We start from the raw sequence: 18,112 nt of genomic DNA, 5'->3' as shown, positions 1-18,112 counted from the left end.
TACATAAGGATATTTATACTTTATTCTAAGTACTTTCTTTCTACATTTAAATGGAAAGCAAACTAGACCAGCTAACATAAGGTAGCCAAGAACAATTGATCTATGTCTTAGCTGCCTGAAGTGAATCCTTGATATGTATTAAGGTAAAACGTAAAATAGACATTTTGAAAACATTTGGAACAGTCTTATAAAACACATTATGTCTGAATTTAAATGTAATAAAACTATTTTTTTTTTTTTAATTTCTGTTTTCAGATGACTTTTTGGTATTGCACTTAGCTGACTTGGTCCGTATGGCTTTTATGGCTGCCACAGATCACAGTGATCAGCTTCGTCTTGCTGGGCTTCAAATGTTGCAAATTATTGTTCGGAAGTTTGCAGCTGTTCCAGAACCAGAGTTTCCAGGTCATGTAATCCTGGAGCAGTATCAAGCCAATGTAAGCACCACTGATAATAACTTAGAGAAATTTAGAGTTACAGTCAATTACTAAAAGAAATTTGCATTTGCAGCATGTAGGTACAGAGGTGGGTTTCAGTTATTTTGTTACAGATGTATTGTTAATTTATTCAGACTTAACTTCCTTAGAAATCACCTCTTCAGTTGGCATATAATTTTTTAGCTCAAGTTTTTCAAGTTTCAGTATTTTTCCCTCTTGAATACAACAAAACCAAAATAGATCATTGGTAGGGTTTTTTTGGAAAGCATTGGTTTCAGAGTGTGAAACTATTGCAAGTATTAGGAATAACTATAAATTTAAACTCTGCTTAGAAATAAGTAGCCATTGCACTGCAGCCATCACACTTGTAGATCTTGGCCAATAAACGAGCCAGAGAAGTATGGATTGTATTCATAAGGTCCATTTCCATTAACTCTTGGTTTAGATTAAGAGAAAAGATATCCTAGTCATTTAGCATTCCAGACCATACCTGTGTTAAATGTGACAGCGGTGTTAAGACTCATATAGCTTCAATTTCTAGCAGGCACTGAATAGGTCAGATCACTTTCTCTCATAGAATTGGAGAGACACTGAAGACATCCTGACCTACTTTGATCTTGTTTTTGCCATTATAATTCTATTTTTTTGGCACTCCTTTGTGGGAAGGAAGTGCCTTGGTCTAGTCTGAAGTTATCAAGGTTAAAAATAAACCATCTGTCCTTGCTGTCCAAAACCATCAAGCAGGTCACAAGTAAAGCTAATCATTTTCCTTTTAAGCTTCAGTATCTTTCAAGTGTTTTGCTAATACTGTGCATAGATCTCATCAGCTGTTTAATATACGTTTAAGAAATGTGAAACTGTTAAAAATCAAGTCTACATTGTCTGATTTTTTTTTCCCTTAAAAATGTCATAATAATCCAGAAAAAGATGGATATAAATTTTCTGGACTTAAGTAATGATTTTCTAAAATCTTGTTCAGAAGTTCCATAAATGAAGTCTCAGCTTTAGAGGGTCTTTAAAAAATTGTCATTAATTGCCATTAAAAACAAATCCACTTATTTCACTTTCTCTTCAGGATGAAAGTGTAGTACATCAAACTTAAATATGGGTTTTCAAATACATGCTAAAGCAGCTAGGGAAATTAGTCTTTTATTAGCCTTTAGTGAAGTGGTTTTCAGCAATGAGAGTAGGTAAAACCTCTGTAGCCCGGTAACTTCGTGTTTGTGTATTCTTTATTAGGTAAATGGGGTTTGTGCTCTCCCTTTTTTTCACTTTATAAAGTTGACCGGCTTCAGTTGGTTGTTTTCTACAGTCTGCATTCTTTCTGAGTAAGGAAATGTCACTCACTACTTGTCTTGCAAGTCTTTCATGGTTCAGAGCATTGCTTTTTCTTTTGTGGGCTCCTCATCAAGTCAAGGAAGGAAGACATTACTGTTTGTGTTTTAGACAGTGCAAAAAATAGAGTCAACCTTGAAGACCCCTCTCAAAGAGAATGATGTCCTCAGTGTAAGCAAAACAGTAAAAGTTGACTGAAACTGTTTCTCTGCTCTTTAATCTCACTGAATCAGTCTGTGAAAAAATGACAAAGGAACTATGCTTCATAAAGGAAAACTGCAACAGTCCGATTATGAAAAATAAGCCTTTAGTTGATTGTTCACTACTTCTCTTTAGGTTGGAGCAGCACTTAGGCCTGCCTTTGCTCCCGAAACTCCTCCTGATGTCACAGCAAAAGCATGTCAGGCAAGTGTTGAAAGTCAGAAGTCTCTTAGGTAATAGACCCTCTGAAATTTATCTTTTTTTTGCTTGATACGCAACACAAGAAAAAGGAAATAAGTCCTCTAACTTTAAAGCCTCCATTCACAAAAAATAATGTCACTTATGTTATCTCTATATTGTGGCAACTCAAAGATTTTTGTCACTTTAAAGTCTTTTGAGAAACTTTGTTGCAGTTGATATTTTGGCTATTACTTGTGACAACCCACTGATGTTTTGGTTTTCATTACTTAAGTGTACTAAACTGGGATGTCATTTAACATTTGTTACTGTCTGAGAGTAACTGCCTCTTGATAGAAATTAAATCCGTCTTTCATAATTTTACAGATGGAAAAAAGATTATTTAGTGGTGTTTTTTCCTTGTTCCTCATTGTTTCTGTTTCTCAACACTAGGTATGCAGTGCCTGGATAGCAAGTGGTGTAGTAAGTGATCTGAATGACCTTCGAAGGGTTCACCAGTTGCTTGTGTCCTCTTTGCTCAAAGTGCAGGCTGGGAAAGAAGCACAAAATCAGCAATATAATGAAAGCACCTCAACTATGGAAGTACTAGCTGTCCTTAAGGCTTGGGCAGAGGTTAGTGTAACAGCTCTGTTACTAGATAGTATACTACTATCGGGGAGGTGAGTTAGAACCTTTCGGACAGAATTTTCAGGAATTTCTGATATGCTTCTTTAAATAGAAGCTGCTGACCCTTTGCTTTGCTTTGCTACCTCTAAAAGTAAAGCTATTTTACTATGCATTAAGAACAATGTATCGTACTTAAAAATATAAATTCCTTAATATATTTGAATAGTTCAATATTGATTTGAAATTGTGTGTTATAAATCGTTATGGTGATGATCCACTCAATGTGCTATTTTAAATAGGTGTCATTTTTCTCATTGCCTATTGGCCTTCCATATCTTGGAATTAGATCTTTTAAATTAATATTGTCAGTTCACTACTGCTTTAGTTAAATTAGTCAGCTCGTGTGAACACTTGTTTTAATATGTGTAAATGTGAGGTTAAATATTTAAAAGTCAAAAATGTGAACCATGTTCACCATCTCCAAAAAATGTGCATTAGAATGTAGTGATAATGGCCTTGGATGCTAATGGTTGATAACCAGCTAAAGTTGAACATGTTATGAAGATGGGTATTTCAGTGTACAATCAGAAAGGTACTTTGGAGGAGAAAGTAGGGAATAGATAGTTTTTATGTAAACATTTTTAGAAAATTATACCAATGTTTCATGTGCATATTTGAGAACAGATATTGATAAAATAGCAAAGACCTTGGAGACAAGCTAGCAGGTGGGAATAAAAATCTTGAAAATATGCTTACATTGAGAGATTTAAATAAATTGGTCTATTTAATCTATTCAGGAAAAGATCAAGTACTGTGATCATTATAATAATTACATAAGGAAAGGTTTTAATAGCATATAATAACCTTTCACTGGTCAGAAGCCAGGACAAAATTCGGACTAGATGTGAGGCTCACCTGTCAAAAGTGAAGATCTGTAAATTGTTCCAGCCTATAATTAAGATCATTAGAATTCTTCAAAGGAAACTCTGTAGAGCTTCCTTTAAGCTTTTATGACTGTAATTTACAAATATTTCACTTAAGCCCTAGGCAGTTCCTTCTCCATTAGAATCTTACCTATTTCTTGTTTACAGAAATTGAAAGAATTCCCCCATCCTGTTGCTGCGGGAAGGTGTGAGACAAGGGCTTGGTGTATGTGTAGTTGCTGGTCTGGGACAACCCACTGCAACTAGTGAACATGAAAAAGATGTAGAAATCCTAATTGTAGGAGACTGGTATTCAACAAAGCTCACTGAGATACATTGAATCTAAATGTGCCCTTTATAGTTGAGAAGAGCTTCCCTCCAGGGGCATTTTGGAGAGACTACAGAGAGCTGTTTGTCTGAAACATTCTCAGTTCTACTTTTTTGATAACCAGAGAGGTATCTAGGGAAATTAACACTGAAATTAACCTATAGATGGTAACATGCAAAGTATGCAAGATTGTGCTCTTCATTCTTTACTACTAACATGAAGTAACACATAATTTTGAGAAGTCAGTTTCAAGTGCCATATAGAACTTCAGATAAAAAATATTTAGGAATGGCTTTACTGTTGTTTCCGATTCATTATTATCGGTATATTATTTGGTAGTTCTTTAGTCTTGTATCTATAACAGGATTTGATGGTTGGAAGCAGAAACTGGACAAATAATACATCTATTTTTAAGAGCAGAGTACTTAATTCCAGATAGGAATTTTTGTTGTTTTCCCCTTTTGGGGGATTCTTGCATCGTGATTATCTGGGGAAAGGATTCAGAACATTTAGAGAATAAGTGCTTGTTCACCCAGGCTTACTGGACTTGAAACGGAAATAGATTCTAGGAAATCTCATGCCTCTTCAACAGGCAGTCATGTTTGTGATTACAGTAGTTTTCCAAGTGTTAATATTTGTAACTCTCTGTCCAAATATATCAACAGGTTTACATAGTTGCCATTGAAAAGCAGAAAAATCAAAGTGATACACACAAGCATTGTTTAAAAATTGCAAACTCCTCCGAAGAAAGCCTCAGAGATGTAACATTTTCAGCCAGTGGTCTTCTGGACTTGGTACAGGCAGATCTTGGAACACTGAGCAGGCTCTGGCTTGCTGCACTTCAGGATTTTGCTCTCTTAACTTTGCCTCCAGAATATGCATCACAACTACCTGCTGAAGGTAAAAAGGCAAATGAGTTGTATTTTCCCAATTCGCTTAGCAAACTGACTTGTGTTAAGATTATAGTAGGATTAAATTGTATAGAGAGTAAGCCTACTTATGGACCTATTTAAAGATCAGGACTGCCTTTGAGAACAGAGGTTTCATTGATGTGAAGAGTGGTTTGGTATTCTTATTTGTTGACTATTTTTATGGTTGAAAGAAGAAATAGGTAATCTTTTGCATTCTGTCCAAGTAAATCTAAATCAAATGCCCTGATTGGCCTGAATTTTAATACTGGGCATTAAAAAAAAAAAGCCGTACATAAAACACAATCCCATTTTAAGAATGAGAAAATACACTAGTTGAAAATAAATTACACCCTTGAAACTAATTTCTTTTCTTGTAGGTGGTACATTTTATACAGCAGAGACAATTGAAAATGCCAGACCTCATTACTACAACTCCTGGGCACTGATACTTTATGCTACAGCTTTATGGCTCACTAGCACAGGTTTCATTGTTGTTGATCCAGATGAAGGAGTTACAAATCTCTCCAGACCTGTTACCCCAACTACCATGTGTCAAGATTCTTCTACCAGGCCCTTGGTGAAATCTCCTGAGGATGTGAATACTGACAGATTTCATCTTATCTTGGGTTAGTAAGTGCACAGTCTGCCTAGATGCTGTAACTCAAAATGTAGATAAAGCTGTTAGCAAATAAATGATTAATCATTCAAATTTAACTGCATCATTCAGTGTTGCATCTTTTAAACAGACAACAGAAGAATTTTAAGTCCTAGTGAGAAAATTGTAAGGTACTTTCCCAAATGTGGTGCAGAAAACACTGTGAGCTGAACAAGCCCTAAACAAACTCTTATTGCTCTGCTCATAAAACATGCAAGTTCAAGGGTGGATTTTACAGTGTTTGTACCAGTACACTTACAGAGTGTATGGATAAGTTTCACTGAAGTACAATTTTACATCACACAATAGTTTCTAGGTTGGAAAGGACTTGAGGAGATTATTTTGTCCACCTCCTGCTCAAGCAGGGTCACATAAAGCAAGCTACCCAGGACCATATCTGGACAGCTTTTGAATATCTGTGTGGATGGAGACTCAACCTGTGCCAGTGTTCAGTCACCCACACAGAAAATAAGTGTTTCCTCACATTCTTATAAAGCTCTGTTAAGCCTCCACTATGCAGGAGCTAATCAGGTAGTTGAATTCAGTCCCAGTTTTCTTAAGTTTACACAATTAGGCATTCCTGGTTATATATTTTTTTTTATCTCTCTTTGGTATCCTTTTGTTATCCCTCTTTGGAAAGAGTTTGTATGACTTTATTGCATATGTCTTCTTTTGAATAGTTTTTCTGCAGAGAGACAGCTCCCTTTTGAACTAGATTGCTCTTTCAGTTAGAAGTGGGACTTTTGATACAAAAGCTGCTCATTTCCCCCGTTTCCTCTACTGCTCAGTGCATCAGATTTCATGTACTTGACTGTGGGCATCTGGCTTGTATTCTGCTTTTGAATAAAACAGCATTTTAGTTTTCATTCCCTACAAAGAAACCGAAAGAATTTAAAACTGCTGTTGCACAGCTGTTGTTCAGTGGACATTGATTGGTTTCCCAAGTCAGCACACATTTTGGAATTACAGCTGTACAACTAGGATGAGAATATGGATTGAAGTTTATACAAAGGTTATCTCAAATATTTTGAGGAGTCCTGAAAGCTGATAAGAAAGACAGCTCTTATCTGATCTAGGATTTACAAGCTTAGGCTTCATGTAAATTACTGCTGGTTATCTAGCTGTGGTAATTAGCATTTTTAGCATTTTTTTAAATGGGAAGATAATGCCTCAGCCTTAGAGTTTGTGAACTACTATTATGTTCAGCGTTTCCTTCTAGTACATAAAGCAGAATGATTAGAAAAATATTCTGCTATATACTCATTATGAATTGTCATGTCTGTTTATTAGATCTCGTGTTTTATTCAGAAATTTCTGGGGTTGTATTTATGTTAGTAGCCAATTATAATTCAGTCTTATATTGTCTAGAATGTGAAGTTTCTTTCATTGTTTTGATGGAAATAGAGGGCTTGCCCCAAGATATTTGCAATAGATGAATTCACTTAAAATGCTACTTCTGTGGTTGATCAACCTTCTGTGAGGTTACTTAGTAGTGGAAAAAGTACTTCTTAAAATTTCAAGTACACATGGAGGTTTTTTTCTGATGCTTGCAGGAATTAGTGTGGAGTTCCTGTGCTCTCCTCGATCAGATGCAGCAATGGAGAACATTATTGCCTGCTTACGTGCCCTGCAGGCTCTCTTCGATGTTCCATGGCCAAGGTCTAAAATAGGTGGTGATCAGGTAATGCAGAATGACCAAATGCCTCCCAGAATTAAGGCATAGTTTTAGTCTGAACAGTATCTTTACAATCTCTTGTATTTTCAGGAATCTTCAGCATATAAGTAGTAGGTAAATTATATGCTTTACCCAAATCCAAAGCTGTAGATGGAGGAGATAAAAAAGAATACAACATGGAACCTGTAAGATGAGGGGCAGAGAATTTGAGGACATTTCGTCAGGAAGGAGTAATTAAATGAGTAGGATGAGAGCCAGGTAAAGGCAAAATTCTTGAAAAGAGAGTTCTCTTACTCTCTCTCTGTCAAGACATAGTTGAATTAATTCTGTTGTAGAAATCAAAGTTGGTAAAAGAAGATTGGACAAAAGCAGTGATACTGAAAAAAAGAAAAAAGGCAAAAAAAAAAAAAAAACCAAACAAATAATACCACAGCAGTGATCTTGAAAAGAAGTAGAAATCTGAAATTATTTCTTTTTTTCTTTAAGTTAAGATTTATACCATCCCATGTGCTATGCAATTGTCTAACCCAGTGAAAATGATAAAACCTATGGACATGGCTAAATTCTACTGATTGTTGATGCTCTGTCCAAGGAAATGCATATAGTGTAGGAGGGATACAGTGTGGTGTCCCCACCTTCAAGAGTTGAGATGCCAGAAGATAAAGATTACTTTGGCTTTTTTAGTTAAGTGCCCTATATCTTAAGTAACTGTGATAACTGTTTTGTTGGGAGAATTGATAGGGACTGCTGTTCTTGGGAGCTAGGAGCTGTATGGTGAAGAAAATGCCAACTCCTATGATTGAATCAATTACATTGTGTTCCTTAGTGAGATCAATCAGATGAATACTGTTGGCTTTAACAAGTATCAACAAGTTCCTAAAACTCCTGCATTAAAATGAAAATGTATTAGATGTTTTTCTTACTATAGGAGTTGGGTGTAGAGCTGCTGAATGTTTTGCATCGACTGATACTGACCAGAGAGTCACCTGATATTCAGCTTGCTGCCCTTGAAGTGGTTCGCTTGATTCTGTTTGCAGCTCAGGAACACGTGAAGGAAAAGCGGAGAAGTGCAGAAGGTACAGTACTGTATGAGATGTTTGAATACTTGTTATCAGGATTGAAACAATTCTTTCTTGGAAAACTGAATTCCAAGATGTGTCTTAATTGAAGTGTTTCACAGTTGGATTATAATTCTAGTTTACTTAAGACAGTCCAGGTTCCTGACATAAGAAATTCAGGTGGTAGGATAGATAGCAGGTGGTTTAGGTGTTGAACAGAGGGCAGATAGTAAGGAGAAAAACTGCAGCTGGGTGGTGTCAGGAGTCCTAGTGAAATCTGGGGTCAGCTGCAATTGAGCAATGGACAGACTCAGCACACACAGCTGTTACAAGCCAGGTTACAATAGTTATTCTGATTCCAACTTACTAAAATTCATTTTCTAAAAGGAAAAAACTGGGAGAAGAATCAGAATGCTTGTATCAGTGACATCATATTGGCTTGGTGCCTCAGGATCTTGTATGTCAAAGTCTACTGTGCACCCTTTTGCCTTTTGGCAGTCACTGATAGTTTGCTTATTTAGAGGGATGGGTGTTTGCTAGTAGAATTTTGGATACATACCCATGCGTGTATATATTTGTCAGGATTATGATTTGGTGCTGAAACAGTCTTAAGAAGTAAACCTTTTGGAAACAAGTCACAGCCTGCAGACTTCTGCCATATTTCTTGTTTTTCTTTCAGTTGATGATGGTGCTGCAGAAAAGGAAACATTACCAGAATTTGGAGAGGGCAAAGACACAGGGGGTCTGGTGCCTGGGAAATCATTAGTCTTTGCAACACTGGAGCTGTGTGTTTGTATTCTTGTCAGACAGCTTCCCCAGCTCAACCCTAAATTAACTTATAGCCCTGCAGTTCCACCTGGAAAACATCTGTTACTGTCAGAAGATGGAAGTAGATTGGTAGCAGCAGCATTAGTTATTCTCTCTGATGTTCCTGCAGTCTGCTCTCCTGAAGGTATGCTATTTCATCACAAGAAAAGATAAATTAAAGAATATTAAGCCCTTCTCTCCCTTTGTTATTGCCTAATTTTCTTAGCTAGCTAAGTCTGGCAGCAAGTTTTGTTGATTTGCTTGTGACAATTTCCTTTTCTAATTATTTTTGGACTGTCAAATTGCAAAACAAGTTACAAAACTGAAGCAATTAAATGAGTAGTTTGTCTTTTCCTCCCACCCTATAGCACTGCAATTAATAGATTCATTTTGTACTGGGAAGTATACAACAGCTAAATGATTATATGCTACTTAAATGGGCTATTCTGGAATTCATAATGCTGACATAAATTAAATTTAAAAGGGAAATGTGTGATGTGTGATGTTACATTTCCATCATTTGAACATTAACAAATGGCTGCAAGGAGTTATGGTTGAATTCTCAGATTAGTTGACTTTTATCCATGATTCATTTTGGATTCTCTCTAAAGTTCAGGATGTTCCCCACCACCAAGCCTCAATATCATATTCATACATATAATCTTTCAGTACTGTTACAGCCACACATACAAACCATTTCTGCCCTATGCCTCTCTTCCCACTTTAAGTATTGTTGTTACACCCTATGCAAATTTTTGGCATTTACCACCCTTGAAAATTTCTCCTTTTTTTAAAAAAAATTGTTCTCTGTTAAATGATTCTTCTGTGGGGAATGACACTCCAAATGAAATAGCTGGCAGCCCTTGCAATCCTTGTATGTTTTCTCATTTCTATCTGCAGCCTGTTATTTATCAGTTCAAAGTGAAAGGAAATAAACATAGCATCACCTACATCTGAGGACTATTTTGTATGAAAAATAATCTGTGATTTTTTTTTTTCTGACTGTAGTTGTTTTTGTCTTTAGCTGTCCATGTTATTCCACAAACAAACAGCTTGCAGGATCAGACTACAGGGAATATTTGCACTAGAGAAGTTAAGCATTTTGTTCAGGTGGCTAAAAAGAGGAGCTTAAGCTTGCTTATACAGTCAGTTGAATAAGGAAGCAGCTCTAAAAGTCAACTCACATTATCAAAGAGATAAGAGTTCCTCCATGGAATTACATCTTTTTTTTCCCCTTTATTAGGTAACTGAAGTTACAGTCCTGTGACTGTCGTGTCTCTTACTTCAGGCACCTGTCATGATATGTTTGCATAAAAGAATTTGCAAGTAAATTATATTCATGACCTATATTTCCTACTGAATTTCAACAGTAAATTTTCAAAGACTTGGCTGTACAAAAATAGATGTCCTCAGCTTCAGAAAATACTTATGCATAAGTCAGAGACCCTCGTTACTCAACAGGTCTCTCATGAATATCAGTGTATTAAAATCTTAAATAAAGCATTTTGCTGTTTAGGGAACGAGATAAGCATGTTAAGCCATCTGCTTACCTCTGTGCTTTGCTGAGTCAAAACTTAGGACAGGAGCAACATATAAGTATCCAGGTTTCTAGATTGCCTCTATGTCACGTTATTCCTGTGAATTTTAAAACATTTTTAGTGGACTCTTATTATGACTAGCCAACTGTTAGATTCTCAGACATGAAAATTTCTTTAGTAGCCTATGGAATAATCTGCTTGTCTCCTTAGGTCTTCTGTTTTCAAAGATATTTTTAGAGGCTTCTATTTAAATTCTAGGGGTTTCTATACATATATTTTTTCTGATTCTTATTACTCTTACTAAATTCTTGACTTCAGTGATTTCCTGGAGCAATGGCATCCTTAGCTAACTGCACATATTATGGTAGTATTTCCTCTTGCCAGTTTTGAAATTGCCCTGTTAATTTGCTTCACTGGATTGTCTTAGCGTGCAACATATACTTAGATGCTTATACTTTGCTTTCTACTCTTCTTTCCATTTAGTAGTATATACAAAGAACATACTATGTACCAGTATATATGCAAGTATACTGTATTCACTAATGTGTACACTTCCATGGCTTCTCTTCCATGAGAACCACCTCCTCAGTGGCACTAATTTTTCTTACTTTCTCTGAATACGGCATAATTCCACACTTAATGTAGTAAAACCATCAAGGAAAAGATATACAATACTTATTTTAAAGGGGAAGAGGTTTAAGTTCATTTAAGCAGTCCAACTCCCTGTTTGCTATAGCAGGTCACATGATATTTCAGATCTTTTCTTCAAATTACCAGTGCCTCTATTCATAGATATGCTTAAAAATGGTAAATTATAAATAAAAAAAGAGAATGCACGAAAACTGCCTCTTTTTTTTTTTTTTTTTAATGTAAAAGGTACCTGCATTTTTTTAAATTTCTGTGAAATTAATTTGTATTGTTTTACAGGAAGTGTTTCAGTTCTTCCTACTATTTTGTACCTAATTGTCGGCGTACTTAAAGAAACTGCTGTGAAATTACAAGATGGCCAGTTACCTCTGACAGTTGCTGCATCTCTACAAGCTCTTAAAGGACTCTTGTCTTCTCCAATGGCTCGAGCAGAGAAGAGTCAGAATGCTTGGACTGATCTTCTGCGTAGTGCTTTGTTCACAGTGCTTGATTGTTGGGATCAAGGTAAACACAAATAATGGGTTTGTGGTTAAAAACTGACAAATGTTTGTGTGAAATATTGTTTTATGTAGATTGAATTCATGCACATCTAAAAAAAGACTTCTCTCTTAGTTACAAGAGAATTAGCTGGTTACCAAGTACTGTTGAAACTATAGTGCAGTCTTGTCCCTACAGTCCATAGGAGAAGTCATCTTCTGTAAAAGTAGAAGTGTGGATGTCATGATTTAAACTCAGCTGGAAATTAAGCGCCACACAACCACTTGCTCATCCCCCACTCCCTCTTCCCCTCACCCTACTGGATTGGGGAGAAGAATCAAAGTAAAACTTGTATGTTGAGATAAGAATAGTTCAGCAATTGAAACTAAAGTAAAATAAAGTAATAATGGTAAATTATAGTAATAATGATAACAAAAAGAGAAAAACAAGTGATGCACTGTACAGTTGCTTACCACCCTCTGACCAATCCTAGACCCCCATTCCTGAACCCAGATCATCTGCCCTTCCAAGTAACTCCCCCCAGTATATTTACTGGGCATGATGTGTGGAATATCCCTTTGGTCACTTCAGGTCACCCATCCCAGCCATGCTCCCTCCCAGTTTCATTTTCTTATCTTCTTACTGGCACGGCATGAGACTAGGGGAAAAGCCCTTGACTTAGGATAAACACAATTTAGCAAAATCCAAAACATCAGTGTGTTATCAGCGCCATTCTCATTCTGAATCCAAAACAGCACTGCAACAGCTACTGAGAAGAAGTTAGCTGTACCCCAGCTGAAACCAGGACAGTGGGTTTGCAGGCTTACTCTTGTGCTGTGTAGTGCCACAGTGTAGTTCCATGGTATGAAGGCATAAACAGGAGCTATGGCTTCAGTGTACAGCTCAGCATAAAAGATAGGTTCTCCACTAAGAGTTAGTGTCTCTAGTGAAGCAAGAGGCATTAAAACAGTAGTGCAAGGAAATAATTTTTTGTCTTGAATCACTGTGCTGTGTGCTGCTGCTTCAGCTTCCTGAGTTTGTAGTATTTTCCTTGTTCCTTACGTTTAATCTCTTATGTTGTAATTTGTTCTTGGAACTTTTCTTTACAATGTTGTGTAAAGCTTTTAGGAAAAGAATATATATTCTAAATAGAAATTCTATAATATTCTCTAATAGATTGTACTCTAATATGTCATACCAGCTCTTCAGAGATATTTATTGTACTTTATACAAAGAAACAATGGAATAGGAGTGTGCTATAATTTCCAAATACTCATATGATCACCTCTGAATTCCCATTTTGGTCTTGGCTTTTATTGCAGTAAAAGTTCATCTCACTGTATCAGAGGATGTCATGTGTTGGAAAACAGAGATTCCTAAAGAAATGTAGACATTGATATTTCTATTCCACCTCTTTGTACCACTTAAACTTACAGCATTTTTAATGCAAATCTAAAAATTTTATTACTTTGTTGATAGTAGATGGCCTTCTCCAAGAACTCGATGAAGTCAGCCTTCTCACTGCTATTACAGTATTTGTTATGTCTACCAGCCCAGAAGTTACTACTGTAGAGTGCCTTCAGAAGCGTTGTATTGAGAAGTTTAAAACAGCACTTGACTCAAAAGATCCTCTTGTAAGTACTGGTGAAGTTATTAGAATGTCACTACCATACTGAATGAATATTAGCGTATCTGTTTTGCTAGTCCTGTGTGTTGATGGAAGCTAATTCTCTCCTGACTGTATCTGTCGTATTTTAAAGTACAGTTTGAATAAGTCAGCAAAAACATGTCCAGCAGTGCATTCCATCATTGTTCTGTATGCAGTTCTGTACTCCTAATTTTTTTTTACTGTGTAAGACTCAGAGCTTTGTACATTGATAATTACACAATACAGTTGTGTAGTGTTTGAGGCACCTGTCAAATTTTATTTATTCATTTTATCCTCAACACACAGACAGTGTCTTTTGCACAGGAAATCCCTCAGCTGTGAGTCTTCGGGAGCTAGAGCAAGTACCACTACAAAGCCATTACTGTCTCATAAGCATCAGCTCCTGGCCACTGCTGGATGCAGCTTACTGAACTAGATTAATGCTTTGTTCTGACCTAACATAAATATTTTCATGTAGTGGCATTAGATTGTAGTGTCACAGTTCATATATTACTGTCCTTCACCTAAAAAATATAAAGTATCAGGGAAAAAAAGGCATTTATACAAAAGACTTTTTTAGGGGTTGGAACTACCTCACTTTCAAAGGTCAGCACTGAAAATAACAGGCATTAGATTTCATATTTTTTAGAATTCACTGTAAGCTGTTTTTCTTGCATCTCCTATATATTTGTGTATTTGTGTAGTAATAAAAAAATTAAAGTTTCATTTACTTGAGAAATAACTGTAAGATAATACTTTTTTATGTATCAGTACATTCCTAATATTGTAAACTTTGGTTTTCACTGTTAGGAACTGAAAATGCAAAATATGACCACAAGGAAGTATTAGCATGCATTTGCAAATTTCATCCAAGTATTTAGGCATCAGAGCTGTTCAGAAATTATGTAGGAACTTGGCAGTTTCAGCCATATTGACTTCTAAAGAGATGCAAGTTTAAGGCATTTTAAAATTGTGCCTACAGTTTGGTAGGGATATTGCTTATATTTTAAGCACCGCTTCTTCAGTATTACTGCATTTTTGCTAAGAAGAGAGTATATTCAAAATAATACTAATCTTCAAACAAAAATAGTATTTTTCCTTAACTCAAAAATATTGGAAGATATAAGACTTGATGGAAAGAAGCATAATGTGTGATCTGATTTCTACTAATAATTGATTCCAAGTTATAGAGCTCCTATAAAGTATTATACATGAGCAGCCTACAAACTGATGAGTTTTCAAGTTGAGAGGCACATTTTTCCCCCCTCCCAAAATTTTTTTTTTACAAGCTGTTAGATTTGGAACACCCAGAGATGAATTTTTGAACTGTAACACTTTGTAACTGCAAATTTTGTTTTCCCTTTAGGTACAGTGTAAATGCTACCAGCTGCTGCACTCCATCTTTCAGCATCCAAACAAAACTGTATCATACCCTTATATCCATTCTTTAGCACCATCCATTGTGGGGAAACTGCAGGAAACAGAAAGAGCAAAACCTGAAAATGCTGCTGAACTTCAAGTCATTCAGGAGGGAATAAAGGTGGTTACAGCTCTGACAGCTGCTGCTGAGGAACAGCACTGTAAGTTACTTCCATTTCTTGTACCCAAAGCATTTAAGATGCTCAGAGTTGCCATAAATAACAAACTAAAACCAAAATGACCACCAGGAATTCAGTCCTGAACACTAATTGCCATCAAAATTGCTCACAGGAATGTTGGGATTTTTACCCTACAGTTCAGCTAACATTTGCAGCTTTACAGTTTGGATTAAATGTTAATTTAGAGAAATACTTCCAGTTAGAATTTGACACTATTTTTAAAAATTGTTTATTGAAATTCTCTTTTCAATGTCTATAGGTGCTCACTTGGTGGCCTGCTTTCTTCCCATCCTCATTTCCTTTCTTTTGGACGAAAATGCACTGGTTTCTGCTACAATCTCGGCAAAAAATCTCCATGAGTTTGCTTTGCAAACTCTGATGCAGATTGGTCCACAGTACTCATCAGTTTTTAAAAAAATAATGGCCTCCTCTCCAACTATGAAAGCCAGGCTTGAGTCAGCTGTTAAAGGCAATCAAGAAAGCATCAAAGTGAAGACTACTAAACATGCAAAAAATCCTGGGAAAAGTTCAAGCATTCAGCTAAAGACCAATTTTCTTTAAAGCCCCATATTGTCATTTTATGCACTTTGATATCAACAGCAAAAAGTCCCTTTAAATTTCTAATCACAAATGATTGTCATGAGTTGATCTCGTGTATTTCAGTTTGTGCTGAAGTATTACAGAAAGTTTTTAAGAGATAGCAAGTCTCTAGATAACTTTCTCTTAGTGTGAGACTTCTTAAATATCTCTAAGAACTATGAGTAAATCAGAGGTCATCAGATCTGTATTTTTTTTATTATATTGGACTAAAATATCAGAAATGCACATGCCTATATTTAAAAAAAAGTGAACTTTACCATAGATATATTTAGGAACATCCCACACATAGCCATTAAGCAAAGTTAATTTTTTTAAAATCAGTATTTGTCAAAAATTAGTTAATGTAATTGGTTTTTGGATTTAACAGGGACATAAATTTACTTACAGATTGTAATCTGTGCTAATTACTAATTTAACACACTGCATCATTCATTAAACAGATTAAATATCCTTGTAAGCCTTACAATAGTTTATTGTTGATCTCAGAAAATTCAACTCAATAAAGGTAATATGGATAGCTTTAATCCTAATGACATCTTGAGCTGGCCAAGGTGTAACAAATGCTGTGAAATACAGCTCTCCAATGCCTCTCTGGGGACTGTGGTTCTTTCCAGAGTGGGACTGTCATGCATATGTGAGGATTGACAGGCTCAGTGCCTTGCTGCTTGACACAGTCTCACTTTTCAGGATGTGTACTTTGATAAGTTTGTGGTAGGGGAGCCAGGCAATAGCTTACATATCCTGTCCAGGACTGGGCAGCAACTTCAACATACTGTGCCTCAATTCAGACCTCTGCTCTATCTGGATGGATGATCCCTGATCTTTGAATGATCACTGATATATACGTTTAACTTAATTTCTGTGTCTCTGCAGTGAGAGATGGAAGTATTTGAAGTCACCTTGTCTTGTGTCTATAAATAGAGTGCAACAAACTCATAATAAGAAGTATGTAATTAACATTTTTAGCAAGGAACCTATTTTAATATAGAAAAATAACTATCAAAACTGCAATGGCTGTGAAGTATTTTTTAAGTACAATGTATTGACTTCTTTCTTAATACCAGTATTACCTAAACCAAACACTGTCAACCTGAGGATACTATTTCCTTCTTTAATCTAATTGCTTTAAAAGGAAGAAGAAAAAAATATTTACAGAACTGAGAAACACACCGTGACTCAGGAAGAGTGATGTACTGTATTTTATTAGAAGTTTTGTATATAAATATAATTGTAAATTGTACAGAATTAACAATTTGACCAAAGTTCTAACAATTCTTTTTTTTAATTTACATAAATAAAGCTAATTTTCTTCATTTAGTATTTGTCTTCGTTCTTTTATCCAATAGCAGAGGAGCTCTAAGGACTTGTGTATTAGAAAGAAATCATATGCTGCCTCAAGGCAACTAATAATAAATGTTTGGATTGGATGCATCAAGGTCTGTGACTTAACATTGCAGGTCTTCCTCTGTTGTGAGTAGCACAGGGAGTAAGTAAGTAGGACCAGGGAGATTTTTCATGTGTAAATCCCTGTTTTGTGCCAAGTGCTGAAATGTGTGAACTGTGGGAAGGTGGTTGAGATGCCTTCCATCTTTCCCTGGAGAACCGAAGTCCTGTGTTCCACCTCTTCATTGAAGTCAAATCTGTGGTTGCTGGCTGTGTTAAAAGGGACTTACATTAGCTTTGGCAGTTACTCATCTTCATCTCTGTAGTATTTTTTTATCATGTTGCTTTACTCTTCCAAGTTTACTGGTGGGGTTTTTTATTTTGTTTCCCAAGGCTGCTTCTGGAAAATCATAGATTCTTATGTAAATTAAAACTTTTAAATGAAATTCAAATCATGTTTGCTGTCAAAATGGCCAAGTATACTGCTGAGGAAGTTAATTGTACAAAAGATATTTGTGGCTACTTTTTTTTTGTTTGTTTTTTGTCATGCATAGCAATGTACCAACATTTTTTTTAATGTTGATGAGACAATCTATTGAAAACCTACTTCGCTCAAAACCTTGTAAGAAGCATATTCAAATTGCAAGAGCACCAAGGAAAGCTGCTAAAAGCCAAAAATTAAAGTTTAGTGCAGGTTAGTCCTAGATTTCTTAGAATGTTTTGTTGCAGTAGCTCACAACTGAGCCATTGAGAAATGCTGTGATTATATGATTTGACATTTCTTGATCAAGTCTTGTGGCCACATGTGGAAAAGTACCGTTTTCAACATATCTCTGTATTGCAGAAGCAAAAATTATTCCAGTAAAGAGAGCTGCTGCTATTTCTTAGTGTCAGTTGTAAATTAGGACTAACGTGTGAGCTTTGTTTATCCAGATAATTAATTTATTCACATAGTAAAATTACCTGTGCTCTGAGTTCTACTTTCTTACATACACATAAAACATTGAGTTGGATCATATGAATGATACTACTAATTTAAAATTTTATAAAAGAATCTTACAGATATTATCTTGTTTCAGTTATAAA

At 35.8% G+C, this 18,112-nt stretch overlaps 1 protein-coding gene across 3 annotated transcripts in view; it reads left to right on the top strand.

The window, feature by feature from the left end:
• The window catches only part of HEATR5A (HEAT repeat containing 5A), a 64,823-nt gene extending 47,863 nt beyond the window's left edge, over positions 1–16,960 (top strand). For 2 of the 3 annotated variants that reach the window (XM_005520310.3, XM_014249929.2), the window contains 12 exons: positions 256–437; positions 2,109–2,177; positions 2,604–2,783; positions 4,694–4,928; positions 5,317–5,565; positions 7,148–7,275; positions 8,198–8,345; positions 9,007–9,279; positions 11,600–11,824; positions 13,277–13,431; positions 14,812–15,025; positions 15,303–16,960. In XM_005520310.3, the coding sequence (XP_005520367.2) occupies positions 256–437; positions 2,109–2,177; positions 2,604–2,783; positions 4,694–4,928; positions 5,317–5,565; positions 7,148–7,275; positions 8,198–8,345; positions 9,007–9,279; positions 11,600–11,824; positions 13,277–13,431; positions 14,812–15,025; positions 15,303–15,604 (2,360 nt within the window). In that variant the 3' untranslated portion in view covers positions 15,605–16,960. The remainder of the gene's footprint in view (positions 1–255; positions 438–2,108; positions 2,178–2,603; positions 2,784–4,693; positions 4,929–5,316; positions 5,566–7,147; positions 7,276–8,197; positions 8,346–9,006; positions 9,280–11,599; positions 11,825–13,276; positions 13,432–14,811; positions 15,026–15,302) is intronic. The other variant, XM_088057553.1, reaches the window with a different exon arrangement.
• Positions 16,961–18,112: the final 1,152 nt, after the last annotated feature.

Source organism: Pseudopodoces humilis, chromosome 7 (genome assembly GCF_049639895.1).
Source record: "Pseudopodoces humilis isolate 2021_Gansu_Grassland_sample_001 chromosome 7, ASM4963989v1, whole genome shotgun sequence".
Classification (NCBI taxonomy): Eukaryota; Metazoa; Chordata; class Aves; order Passeriformes; family Paridae; genus Pseudopodoces; species Pseudopodoces humilis.
Note: the sequence above shows the minus strand (reverse complement) of the source record. Positions and strands in the feature narration are given on the sequence as shown.